Raw genomic sequence first — 14,741 nt, 5'->3', positions numbered from 1 at the left:
TATATATATACTTAGATTTAAGAAATAATAACAGCCCATCCACTTTACTTACATTTCAAAATCTTATTTCCTCAGATGGAAAGATCTAATATGCGGATAGGGCAACGAGACGAGACACTAGCAGTATATCTCCCGATAAGAGAGCGGATAGAGGAGGTTATGAAGCGTGCTAGGACCAGTGCTAGTAAATCTCCTTTTAGTAGGCACTTCTTACGGTATAAATCTCAAAGGCCAATAAATAATGCAACCTCTTCACACCCCAACATCTGTTACCTCTTCGGTTATCTCTTCCTCCGCCCTTGTTCCACGGGCCCAGATTCGTTGGAAGAGTTTAGGTTTTAGAGATATATAACTCGGAAACAACTAAAAATCGTGATAAATTGTTATCATAATGTTTAAAAAAAACCTTTACAGCATGTTTTCCTTCCTATGGTATCCTAAAAAATTGTTCTATAGTTATACTTCTCCAACTTATGTTTAAAAAAAATAGCATGAAAAATCGTATAAATTGGTTGTAAATTACGGTACAGCACCGCATATGCTGCATAAATGTTTTATTATCCGATATGTTGCTTGCCTTAGGAACACCCTCAAAGCAAATTGTTAAAAGTTCTTTCAGCTCTTTACGACCAAGTTGTGCGTCCAGCAAACCGTTGGACGAAGATAAAAAATATTCGTCATTTTGCACTCCATCCTTCCCTTAAAGAAAGAAGAATTTTTACTTTTACATTATGGTAGAGTATACGTAGGGAAACGTGGGTTTTTTTTGGAATGAATACCCACACAGATAAAATTCTTTTTCTTTTTCTTTTTTGTTTTGACATACTAAATACTTAGGTATTTTCTAAAAATAAAAATAAAGCATGACTCTGGGTAACATTAGAAAATCTTAGGTGATATCAATAAACAAAATTTTTCACAGAAAAATATAAAATATTCAATTTTTTTTTTTGCCACGATTTAGTGAATTATTTTCTTTTTTAAAACAAATAACATATATTTTTAAAGTACCTTAAAGTAATATTTTTTAAAAAGTAATATACATTTATCTGATTTTTTTTATTTTACTGAAAATTGAGCACTTTACTTTTAATAGTTCCGTAAATACAAATCTTCAAAACCATTCTTTTTTTTCAAATGACGAAAAATCAACATCTGATTCTTATTGACAAATATCATGGAAATAGCAACAAGGGAAGATAATCATTGGAAACTTCTTAATAGTAAATTTACCTTGCTTTATTTTTTTCTGCTAACAGATATCATCGTTCGATAATTTTTGGAAATATCTTAAAATAGGTTCTATTAATTTTTACCATGTGTATTGAGTAAAAAACGAGCAAAGCTTTTTCAATTTTTTGGCCACTGTTTTGTTATTTATTTTTATTATTTTAAAAAGTAATAACAAATCCTTTTTTTAGTATGATAATTTCTACTACTAAATTTTTTTATTTTTTTTTATTTTTCAAATAACTCAAGATGGAGTAAAAAAAACGCATTTAATGCGCTTAGGTTTTTCCTAGTTTTTAATATGTGAAAAAGTTACCAACATAAACATGAAAATTCAAACCTTGTCTTCTTGGAAATTAATTCCACTTTAAAACCTATATATCCCCTTCTAATATGCACTCTTGTGGACTGCTTGCACAGACTGTCCAGTCAATATCTCATGATATGAAGGCAAGGGCCGGGCAAAGCCGGGACACGTTGCTAGAAGCAATCCATCAGGACGCCTCTACACAACAATGAATGCCAGTATAGTTGGCAAGAGACCACGTGATAGGAAACAGATGGATGGACAGAATCAAAATAAATGCGGAAGAGCTGCATGTAGCAAACTGGAAAGTAGTGGCGCAAGATAGGCAGGCATGGAGAAGGCTCGTCGGGCGGCCAAAGATCTGGAAGGTCTGTAGAGCCAAACGAAAAAAAAAAAATTGTGTTCTTCTTCTTTATTATTGAAGAGCTGTCGTTGTATTCATCTGTTTAATCCGTATACACTACAAATCTACTACGTATTTTTCGAAATTTATTTTGGAATCCATTAAAAAAAATTGTAATAAATAAAAACTTTCAAAAAATCATGTTGTAAATCGACCATGAACTATAATATTTTTATTTAACTTGCTGCAAAATATTAATATATCATATTATGATATTTAAATAATGACAAGATTTAAGAAAAATGTAATTCGTATAGTATATTTTAAATAGGTCTTTAAAGTATAAGTAAAAATAAAGCAGAGGCTCGATATTCCAACAGGCACAGGATATTTTAAAAGTAATTATAATTTTTATTTTTGTATTTAGAAATATTCAGGAAATGCTTAAAAAATTTAATTTATTCCGGTGTAAATTATTCAGATGTCAATTGGATTTTACTTTTTCGCCATGGAGGAGGAAGGATGAATTGGAAGTAAATTAAAACCTTTTTTTCATTCCAACCTTTTTTCAAACTTAATTAAATTATTCTTAATTATCTCTTGTCTGTGTTATTCAATTCTGTTCGATGCGATTCTTTTTCATTGAATTTATTTTGAAATGTAAAACAGGAACAGGATTCAATATAAAACAAAGATATAATAAAATAACAGTAATATTCACAATCACACTCCAAAAAACGAATTTTTCATAGTTTTATAATTATTTTTAATCTACCTAATCTTAATCAATTCGATTTAATCAAGTTGACAATTAAAATCATATTCATGAATGCAATGTTTCAGGTTCCATCTAGCAAAAATTAGAAATAAAATCATACAATATTGTATAAAGTGTGGTATTGATATCCGCATAGATAACAACTCAGAAGAGAAATTTGATATATCTCCTGATTGGGATGTGCTCCAGAGCATTTCACTTCAGAGGGGCTGATGCGAACTGCAATCCATAGACCTGACAAACATAGGTTTAGCTTCATCACATAAACATAATCATCATTTTTTTTTTAAATAATTTTAAAGTTGCATATCGAAATTGTAAAAGCAGTCGACGTTTTATTCTATTAATTTACACCTGTTAAACACACTGAAATACTAATTAGCTCATACAACATATTGCATAGAATTTTCTAGTCCATTGGTAATATTTAACGATCAAACTTTTTAAAACTAAGACATTTTTTTTTAATAAGATTAATTCATATTCCTATTAGACTTTTTTTTCAAATACTAGCTTCCCCTTAGCTTACTCCATAACGTAACATTGAAGCGAACCTTTGTAAAAAAATCTGTATTTTTTTTTTTTATTTCCTGTGTTGGTTCTTCAATGAATCGATGAACGTGTTCCATAACACTATAGGGATCGATTCCCTAAGGATGAATTGTATTCTGATCTATCAGTAATAAATTGACTCCGAGAATGCCAGATATCATCCTGGAACATACTCATCTTATACAAAATGGGAACTGTCAAAGTGGGTACTTTACGTCAGACATCGGATATTTTTTTACATATTACATTTTTGACTCACTTACTGCAGTCTGAAAGGTCTGAAATTTATACTTTAGGTTCCCTAGATTATAAATGAGCGATGAAAATAACCTTTTTTCATTACTTATTCATACATCGATGGCTTACTTCACACTGGTGCTAATTTTATAAAAAATACAATTTAATTCAGAAGATTTAGATTTTATTCCTCCATATATCAAATTATGTTGAGTAACATAAATATTTGAAAAGTTCTAACTTTCCTAAAATACTCTTTTTTCAAAAAGTGGAGTTTATTTTCAAAACATTTATGTGAACGTTGGGAGAAAATGCACCACTTTCTAAAATTCATTATAAATAACGGAGTAAATATATGATGCAGTGTAAGGGATTAACCATTACTGTATTAATGAACACAAATGAATTGTGTATTAATGAACTATTACCAGTGAAGAAAGGAACCACTAAAAAGATAAATAAGTAAAATGAAAGAATTTTTTTTTGAAATTTTAAAATTCTATAAAAAAAGACTGATTTCTCTATTTACAAGCTTACTATGCATACAAATCCATTCATTAAAAATTAGAATAAAGTATGTCGAAAAATAAGCAAAAAACTATCGAAACAGATACCATGAATATACATTCTAAATTACTGTAGTGATGTAAAGGTATTGAAAATTAAAAAAATTATTAGAACAAAAACAAAAACTTTTAGAGACATATCACCACAAATAAGTTTAGAAAGTTTACTGGAGCAAAGTAGCCCTAATTTCTGGTGCAAAGTTAGGACTGATATTTATTTCATTATTCCAGATATAATTAAACCAACTTCAAGATCGCACTTATTTTATACTTCGAGAAAAATTAATCTAGAAATAAACTTATAAACTAAGGTAAAACAAAAGTAACTTATAAACTAATAAACTCAGGTATGTTATTCAACGGAAAATCGCAGAAGAAAAATTACCGGATAAGCTATGATTATTTTTCATTTAACTTTGCACCCAACAATTAGAAGGTATAATTCTCCTCTTTCCCGCCTACTATTACCGCTGGTCGGCCACACTCAGCGAGATAAATCTTTTGACATCAATGTAGCAATTTTATCCCTTAAGGAAAAAAACTGAGTAACCTTCGCTGAGGAAATACGTGTTAATAAAAATACTTTAATACTCTGGTAGTCACAAATCCTAATACGGGGATGTAAAAATAATTTTAGAAAAAAAATATGTTGATTAAAATACTCTTATTATTTGTTTATATCAAATGTTGAAGGAAATTTTAAAATAAAAGAGTTAGAAATTAGTTTAGCATACTTTGTTGAATTTTGCAGAGAATTTCATTTTTTTAACTTTTTCAATTTTTTTTTTTTTAATTTACTCAGGATTCATAAAAAGAAATAAAAAAATAATGCCGTAAACTTAGAATTAATATATTGTCAAATACAAGCTCTATTACTACTAATTTTACACATTTTGAGTTTTTTTATACATTTCCTTTTACTTTGTGCAAAAAAAAAAAAAATTCCGGTCTATAGTAATGTACGAAACATAAAACTTTTGGTTACGTTCCGTCTGGTGTACCTCCTTGTACTATTGGCACAGACAACAGCTGCACTTGATGCAACATCTAACACGTTGTAGTAATTAAGAAATTTCTGTTGCTATTAATTAATGCAAATTGATACAACGATCCGCGTGTTCAATGGAAATTATCATAAAGGGTAGCATTTCCTCAATACTACTCAAGCGTACCCTAGCCCCGCAATGAACACTGGGTTAATTTTACGGCTTCCACATTGCTCATTTTACATTAATATGTAGATTTCAGAAATTATATGCACTATTAAATAGATACGAAGAGATGTTCCGATTTATTGGACTAGTAAGGTCATAAGGGTATAGCATTATTATTATTTTTTTGTGGTATTCCTATATCACAAGAACCTGAAAGTGTTCTACAATAATATTGATATAATGAAAGAAATGTTTGTTGTTTGTTAGTTTTGAAAGGGCGTTTAACAGTCTGGTCGTCAACGCCCGTTGGTTGTTGGCTTTGGTAAGGCCTAGTTGTTTAATTTGGTAAGGCCTAATGAAAGAAATTATCATAGCAATACTAAAATTGTAATTAAATGTCAAAAATCGTTACAAGAATTTTAATAGTTACATAATGTTTATTAGATTATTGGATCGGTAAGATATAATATAATACCAATTGGGGGAAACAAATAAAAATAACCTTTCTCTTTTTCAGAAAAAGTAATAAAAAAAAAAGCAAAGAGTATAAGAGACCCATCTTAATATAAGCTGAATCAAATAAGTTGTACTTTTCGATATGAATCTAATGTCCGGTTAGTTCAATATATAGGTAAAGATTTAAATATTCAACTTAGAATGTTTTAAGTAGGAATTTAGCTCATAAATATTTATAAACTTAGTAAATGCTCTAACATATTAAGTATACTATACTAACTTGAGTAAAAATAAATTAATTAGGGTTCAGGCTGAAAATATTTAAGGACCAATAAAAAGATATGAAAAACATAATAAAAAAGAACTATTGTTCCTACAGACAACAAAGAAATAATGAAAATAATACTTACCTATGGACAATGCATCTAACCTCGGTATAGAGTGCAATTAGTGCACACAGAGTGGATCGTAGGTAAAGAGTATCAGGTATGGTTCTCGACAAGTACCAAATGTTGCAGACATAATGAAGATATAACCACTAAAGCAGCCAACCAAAGCTCAGCCAACGTATTTAATAACAGCTAGAAAATGAGTCTGTCAGTGAAACTCTAAGGGATTTTCCATCACCATTTAAAAAGTTATCCGAGTTACCAAAGCTGGTTCGGTGTTGGTTCGTGCTGAATCGTGAATGGGAGGCCTCGGTCAGCACAGGGCCTCGAAAAAGGTCACTCGAGGTTGAGTAAACCAATAAGCCCTACACTATAAGGCATAATAGTCCTTATTAAACCAATTTTCCCCTCTTGAGATGAAAACAAAATAAATATACTCACTATGTAAATAAATACGGATCCACCAGAGGCAATGAAACTACAGATGCTCTGCTAAGAGTTAGGGTTCATGCTAACAATATTTAAAGATTAAGAGAAATATATAAAAACGTAATAAACACCGAAGTATTGTTCTTTCAGATGAACAAATCAATAATGGAAATAATACAGACTCTAATATGGACAATGTATCTCTGTGTTTAGTGCCCCAATCTGACCGCAGGAAAGAGTGTCAGTAAACAAAAAAAAAAAAAAAGAGTTAGGTGAAAAGTCCAGGGTCCAGATACAGGATAATCTACCTGTGCACTCACCGCCCGGCTAGATTCCAAAGAAAAGAAAATTAAGATGAGAGTTACCTGAACGGAGGAGAAAGTTATCCAAGTGTTTAATTCAATGTTACTTTTGTGAAAAAAAATAATAACAAAGAAACTAAACTATTTGGTCAATCACTTAAAAGCTCCTCGACAGATCTTTTAGAACAGGTTTATTTCGGTAAGCAGACTCTACACTCAATACGGTTTGTACGTTGACCTATAGGGACAGAAAAAAAATTCATTGTTAATTTAGTTCAAGAAGAACGCATTGCATCAGAATTATTTAAGGTGATTTAAATACGTTTAATTACTATTCGTTCCATAATATATTGTAAATGTATTAAAATATCAACTAAACATTTTAGGATTTTTAAAATATATACATGAAGTATTATACAATATTTTATGTTCCTTTTTAGTTAATTTAACAGAGGAATGGATATATTAATGAGTTTTATTTCATTTAGTATTATATTGAACCAATTCAACAGAGTTTATATCCATGCTATGCAACAGTATTACGATGGTGACATATTAATTTGGATTCTACTTTTTTACGAATTCTAATTTTACCTTATTTCCGGAATATGATATTATAATTGTTCGAAAAGTAATTATTGCATGAGCATTTGATCACATCTTCAATATAATTATATATTAATAATGTTCAAGTCAGGTTCAACCCGGAAAAGTTAAAATAAACCTTTCTGATTTCTAACATATTTGGTCCATTTGCATGTTTATGATCTTAAAAAAATGAAATATATTTTAAGATCGCACACTTGGCAATCGGTTTTTTCTAACAGGGGGGGGATCGTTTATAAGTTTTCGGACGTATAGAAAATGAAAACGGTATACATTTTAAGGTCGTATATTTGTGCTTTGGTAAAAAAAAAAATAATAATAATTGAACTAACGAAATAAAATTATATATATTTTACATAAGGCGCCACGCTTATCTGTAATATGGAAACTTTTTTTTTTGTACAAGAGAAACCTGAAGATGGAGAAGTGCTTTAACACGAAAGGTTTATTTCATGTTAATGGGTCATAATCTGAAAATGTGCAAGCCCTACGTCTGATTTATTATCTTCCTCTCGCCAGTCATTGGGCAAAATAAGAACTATTCCAATGCTTTTCTTCTACTGTTTAGGCTACATTTTTCCTCCAAAATTGATTTATAACAAGTATTCAAAAAGGTAAAAAATATTATTTTTTCAGTCCCTTACCATTTCCGACCTCCTAGGAAATGCACTTTAAAAATTGCTTCTCGATCTACAATGGTTGTTCCAATTCACTAACTAATTAGTCAGCTATTACATGAGCACTAAAAGAAAAGTCTCATTATTTGTTGTTTTCAGTAAAAAAAAAAATGAAATAAAAACCACATCCAGACATTTTTCCTTTACTTCCTCATTTTTATTTTTATTTATTTGGATATTAAATTAAATTATTTACTCATTCTGGACTAGAACCTCTCAAAATAGTTTTTAAAAGGGTTTCATAAGTTCCTATGCAACGTTTCTGTAGGGAAGGTCTTTAGATAGCAAAGATGGACTTTAGTAGAACTTTTCTGTAATAAACGGAACGGTTTTATTGGACACTTTTTGATACTTCATTTAATATAAGACAAAACAAAAAAAATAAATAAAATAAAGACCTTAAAGACCAAACTTGGAAAAAGGAAAAAATATATAAATGAAAGAAAAATTAATTTTATTTAAATCAGACACATAATTAAAGAAAGAAAGGAGGAAAAAAATCGAAATGAATTATTAAATTAAAAAATAAATAATAAAAATATAATAAAATTTGTACCACTACAAAGAAAGGTCAGGGGTTCATTAATTTGTTCGGAAGTACTGTTACTAGACCAAGGGTTATGCAAGGAGGTGATTTGATCAGAATCACGCTCGACCGCCAGATGTTTACCCACTTAAGGGTACCCAATTTATGTGGTTTTGTAAATGAATCATTAAAGATTAGAAAGAAAAAAGATAAATTTCTCTAATTGCTTAAACAAAGCTACAATCATATGTTTAAATTCACAAATGTTCCTTCTGGCGACTCTATTTCTGCTCCTGAATCAAAATAAAATATTCAAGACAAATACCATGGTTTTGTCCAAGACGCGAATGTTATCTTTTTGCCTGATGTCAAGTATCATGTGCAATCCTTACCCTACTAGAAAACTATTACCTACCATTATCTCATAAATGATTATGATTATGAGATTTACATCAGTGAGACATGAGCAAAGTCGGGCGTAAGCAATCAAAATACCCCTGACCCGACTTTCTAATGTTAATTTTCCTCTGTCTTATATAATAAAAATAGTTTCCGTTCTTATATTAAGTTTACAATGCTGCAAGATTTTATTTGAAATGTAATTTAATTAATCAATAATTAATACAATTAAACAAATAAAACATAGAGGCCTAGGCAATGTCTTTTTTTTGTCAATTTTTGGGATAGTTTCCCATATATTTTCCAATCTTAAAAAACTCAAAACATTTTTATGCTATGAATAAATTCATTATATAAACGACAAATCTTCATGTCATACTAACAATAAATTTGAACTAAATACTTCTTGTTAAACAGACGAGGCAGACCGTCCATATCACTTAAAACTTAGTGCATATCTGCGTCAGAAGTTAGTCAAACAAAAATTTAGCCTTCCCTTCCAGTGTTCCTTAAATGAGATAATGAAGACTAGCGGGTGAAGTTAATGAAGTAATAACGCTCCGGTAGTTACTGGCTGCAGATCCGTGTCAGCACGTGCTGTAATCTTTACCATGCTGGAAACCTATTAACAATAATTTAAGGGATTTACATTTCATAATTATCACGTAAAATGAGTATAATAATTAGATATTGATGAATCAAGCTGTTGTTTAATCACGCCTGATGTTTGTCATAGAAAGTTATGTTAAAGCACAAAACCATGATTAATTACTAACAAAAAAGCTTTAAAAAAATCTAGATGAAAATATACCTTCTGTAAAAACGATTTCACATTAAAGACTTGAAAATTATAACTATACTTCTCAGTTCAAAAATATTGGGAACATTGATCGCAGCTATAAATATTTCAACGATTCCATGCCAATTATCCAAATTAATATGTTACCATCGTATACTGTTCCTGAGCAAGGATACAAACTCAGTTGACTTGCTTCACTAAAGTACTAAATGAATTACTATATCCCTTCTTCAGTTAAATTAACTGAAAAAGGAACATATAATAAATATTAAATAGGTACAATGTAGTAGGTCAATTTGATAAATAGGTCACTATGGTATAAGTCTATAAATAGTCACTATAGGTCACCAGCCAATCTGTATTGAGTGGAATGTCTGCTTACCAAAATAAACCCTTAGTTTCTGTTCTAAAGGATCTGTCGGGGAGCTTTTAAGTGATTGGCCAAATAGTTTGGTTTCTTTTTTTTTTTGTCACGAACTTTTTTTTCACAAACATTGAATTAGTCTCTCAGATAGCTTTCTCCTCCATTCGGGTAACTCTCATCTTAATTTATTTATTTATTTAGAATCCGACAAGGTGGTGAGTGTACAGTTAGATTATCCTGTATTTGGACCCTAAACTTTTGACCTATCTCTTTTTTGTTTACTGACGCTCTTTCCTACGGTCAGATTGGGGCACTAAACGCAGAGATACATTGTCCATATTAGAGTCTGTATTATTTCCATTATTGATTTGTTCATCTGAAAGAACAATAATTCAGTGTATATTACGTTTTTATATATTTCTCTTGGTCTTTAAATCTTGTTAACGTGAACCCTAACTCTTAGTAGAGTATCTGTGGTTTCATTGCCATTGGTGGATCCGTATTTAATTATGTAGTGGATACATTTATTTTGTTTTCATCTCAAGAGGGGGGCATTGGTTTAATAAGGACTATCATACCCTATAGTGTAGGGCTTATTGGTATACTCTACCTCGAGTGACCTTTTTCGGGGTCCTGTGCTGACCGAGGTCTCCCATCCACGATCCAGCACGAACCAACACTTTTCTAGATATTATTAAATACGTTTGCTGTGGTTGGCTGTTTTAGTGGTTATATCTTCATTATGTCTGGTACCTCTCTAGAACCATACATGTCTACTTTCTTAACTTGTTTTCCTGCCTTCTTAATCTCTAAAGGTGACTTCTTCTTCTTCCTAGGAACAACCTGAAAGTCACTTGAATCTTTTGGGGATCTGCTAGTTGTGCTTCATTTTCAGGAGTCTCTGATTCCGGGAGAGTTCCAGAATTTTGAGTCACTACAATCTTCATCTCTTTGATGATTCTACGCAATATGATTTCGGTAACACCCGTAACAATCAGGAAGTAAAAATCCTCATTAAGAAGTGTTGCTTTCAATATCTCCCGTATAAGATCTAGAAACCATTTCATCTTTATACGATATTCCTTGATCTTACCGTAGCAATTACTGACAATGTTCGTCAACATTTGCACTCGACTGTTACAATGTGACTAAATGTTTAAGGCCATATTTTTTTGCTTTGAAAAAACCTTTAGGTTAGTTTTAATTTTAGATGCATTTTACACCAAACTATCCAAGGCTAGTTTTCACACTTTCGTTGCTTCTGAATCGGCACTTCTACACTGTTCCTCCTTGTTATGACCAAACCTTGAGACAACAATCAGATAACAGTAGGAGTTGAAACTAAAATCTAGTACTGCCTTGTAGATCGGTAGGAGCAAAAGAAATTAACAAATAAACCAACTGTTGTTTGATAAAGAAGATGGGTTAGTCCCCAGAAGTATTTCTGCTGATGTCGCCCATCACTTACTATAGTGACACCACTTGGTCTGTGCATTGGTCTTTTCTAAGATTTTAAATTACGAAAAATTGTGAACGTTTTTTTAAAAATCGATTAGGTTTCCGTTTATGGCAGATTATGATATTTATTAAGTAATAAAATAAAATAGACATTAAAAAAAAATAAACAAACTTCAATTGGGTTGATTTAGCCCGCTGAATTAGCTTGAAACTAAAGTATTCAATAGTCCAGTGCTCGAAAGTGTTTTATTTAAGTGCCCTTATTAGTGCTCTTTATTCTTGATCTTCCCAGCTTTAACCTTGGAGTAATTGAGTTACTTAATAAGATATTTTTAGTGTATTGATATATTTTTAAACTTCAGTTTATGGAGCTTTCCTAGACAGTATTTAAGTTATATGAACTACACGGTCGATATGTGTCTATAATTAGGAAATACTGTAGTTTATTGTTTCAGTTTAATGAGGATTTAAAATTGAAATAAGTAAATTCATTTCTCAGATAAAAAAATATATTTTCAAAAAATTATCTTTAATCACATAGCTTTTTTTGTTGCTTATAAAGCAGGCAACAATGCACAAGAAACTTTGTACTCACTTATTTGATCCAATACAAAAAACCAAGCATTTTAGATGGACCTAGGTTTCACATAAACATTAAGAAAAGGACTTCAAACCGCAGAAGGCTTATGTGTCATTATGTAATCTCAAAATTCACTCAAAGAAGTTCTTGTATTTGTGAAAAACATATCATTAAAAGACCTAAAATATACGCAAAATCGTAAGTGTAAAAGAGGTTTTTGACCGTTTTGATTGTATGAAAACAATAATATATCATAAAATGATTTTCAGCCATAATTATAGTATAAATATTTTGTTTTCCAGTAAATTCTTTTCAATACCTTGTTTAATTAAAAATAAATTTAACCGTACCATTCTATTTACACTGCCCCAATTATGGTGAAATTTTTGAAATGTATTTACATAGAATAATAAAATATTGTATCAAATTTCAATTCTTTTTTATTTCTAAGCTTGGTGTACAGGGTTTGATATAAGGTTGTAAGAAAAATGGGTAAGAAAATCTGGTTATTACAAATGAAACCACCAATGATTTACTCAATAAATAAATAAATAAAATAAACAACATCTAGGTCAGCAATAAAAAAAACTAGACAGACGATTCCATAACCAAACAATTGCTAGACGAGGTCAAAGTGATAAACCTTACTATGGTCTTAGCATTGCTACGATTAAATGTTTACGGTCAGTGGTTGAAGGTCACAAACCGACACAATAAAGCATTCTACCTTAGTTGTTTAAATTGATTCTGTTGAGGAAACATTAGATTTAAACCAATTTTAATTTAATTACATATTCAGTCACTTAATTTAATAACTTAAGTCAATGTTTCTCCAAAGGTATTAATGGTCAATAAAATGGATCATTAAAATTCTGCAATATTTTCTAAATTATCTAGATATTATTTGAATGATTTACATTTATATGACTATCAACATCAGACTTATTGAGTTAATTATGTCGACTCTTATATGCATTTATATAAAAACAACATATGTTACAATGATAAAATTATTATAATATTTAAAAAATATATTTTCATACTTTTACGTTTACAATCCAAAGACAGGATAGTTGAAGTTGGAACTGTAAGGTTTTCATGGAAAGGATTATTTGTAGTCGAGGTTGCTGGAACTGCCAGTAAGTTTTTGATTTATTGTCTCTGGAGGTACTCCCCTAGAATGTGAATGTTGGTCTGTAGAAGAAAATACAAGGCGAAACTGAGATCTTTTGACTTCTTTCAAAACGTAGCAGTCAAATTTCAATGATCGATAACCAATTAGGATAACACTAAAAGTAGCTATCAGTTTTGTAATTTAAATTATTAAAAATATTTATTATAACTATATTAATTAATCATATCAGAAGAAATAATTTAACAAAACATTAATAATTTATTATTATTCAAACTGTATATTATAAATAATATAATATATGTAAACTGTTAGTCTTTCTTGCTGGATTTTCTGAGCATATTTTGTTTTCCAACATATATAGCCCCACCGTTATGTCAAGTAATATTAACCTTAAAATGTTAAAATATCTTATCGTAAATATACATCTTAAAACAGAATGGCAGAGGTTCAAAAACTTAATTTACCAATTTAGAATAATTATAATATTGCTGTTTTTTAAAAATGGTTATTGTAAAAACGGTAATTCACAATACATGAACAGAATGAAGCACAATCGGGAAGAATATTAAAATACTATTCGATTTTCATTAAAAAAAAAAAGTATCAACACTGAATAGAATGTGTGATTAAGTGTGACTAGCAACCCAATGAAGGTGGGCAGCACAGCTTTGTATTTTAATAAAGTTTTTCCTCCTGGAACAGAAGAAGGATGAGTTAATAGCAGAATATAGAAGGCTACACAACGCCGAATTGCGTGAACTGCACTTGGAAAGTATAATTCAGGTGACAGCATTACTGGGAATAAGATGTTCTTGCAAGGTGGTAGAGTTTAGAGTAACGAACGAAACCCTAAAAAGTTAATAAACGGATCAAATCACGGACGTAAACGTCCGATAAATGGGCCGAAACGTAGGTGGGAGGTTTTCATCTATATTGATCTTGTGGTTTTGGGCTTGTACGAGCGTCATTGGATAGATGAGTGTAGAACGGAATTGGAGGTATCAAAATCGACAAAGGGTCTGCTAAGCCTTTTATTATGATAATCATTATTTTTAAGATTTAAGTTAAATAATTATTCCTTTTAATTAATGTCATATTGCATGCATTTTGTATGTCTGCAAAACTGTTACTTAGTTTCAATCTTTTGTTGACGATAGCATTAGCATTGCTATGATTAAATGTTTACAGTCGATGGTTGAAGGTCACAAACCGACATCAATAAAGCATTCTACCTTAGTTGTTTAAACTGATTCTGTTGAGGAAAGATTCTTTTAATTATTTCTTCTTCTTATTTAATTATTAATTATTTCTTGTATCTAAAAAAATGGATCAAACCACATTAATTTTCTGATCTTTTCTTACTGATTTGTTACCATTTTTTTCAATGGGGTTTTAGTCGATTTAATATATCTCTAGAACTAGGAGTTTATTCTCGGAGGCAAACCAGCCCAGAA

General features: G+C 30.3%; 1 protein-coding gene across 1 annotated transcript in view; it reads right to left on the bottom strand.

Moving 5' to 3' along the window:
- The window catches only part of LOC106682274 (uncharacterized), a 367,154-nt gene extending 355,973 nt beyond the window's left edge, over positions 1-11,181 (bottom strand). Inside the window, exon 1 of the mRNA XM_067053653.1 lies at positions 10,958-11,181. Coding sequence (XP_066909754.1) covers positions 10,958-11,181 — 224 coding nt within the window. The remainder of the gene's footprint in view (positions 1-10,957) is intronic.
- Between the last annotated feature and the right edge of the window lie 3,560 nt (positions 11,182-14,741).

The sequence above is a fragment of the Halyomorpha halys genome, unplaced genomic scaffold, assembly GCF_000696795.3.
Source record: "Halyomorpha halys isolate HHAL.00 unplaced genomic scaffold, Hhal_1.1 Scaffold400.1, whole genome shotgun sequence".
In the NCBI taxonomy this organism is placed as follows: Eukaryota; Metazoa; Arthropoda; class Insecta; order Hemiptera; family Pentatomidae; genus Halyomorpha; species Halyomorpha halys.
The sequence above is the reverse complement of the archived record's forward strand: the minus strand, read 5'-3'. Positions and strand labels throughout refer to the sequence as shown.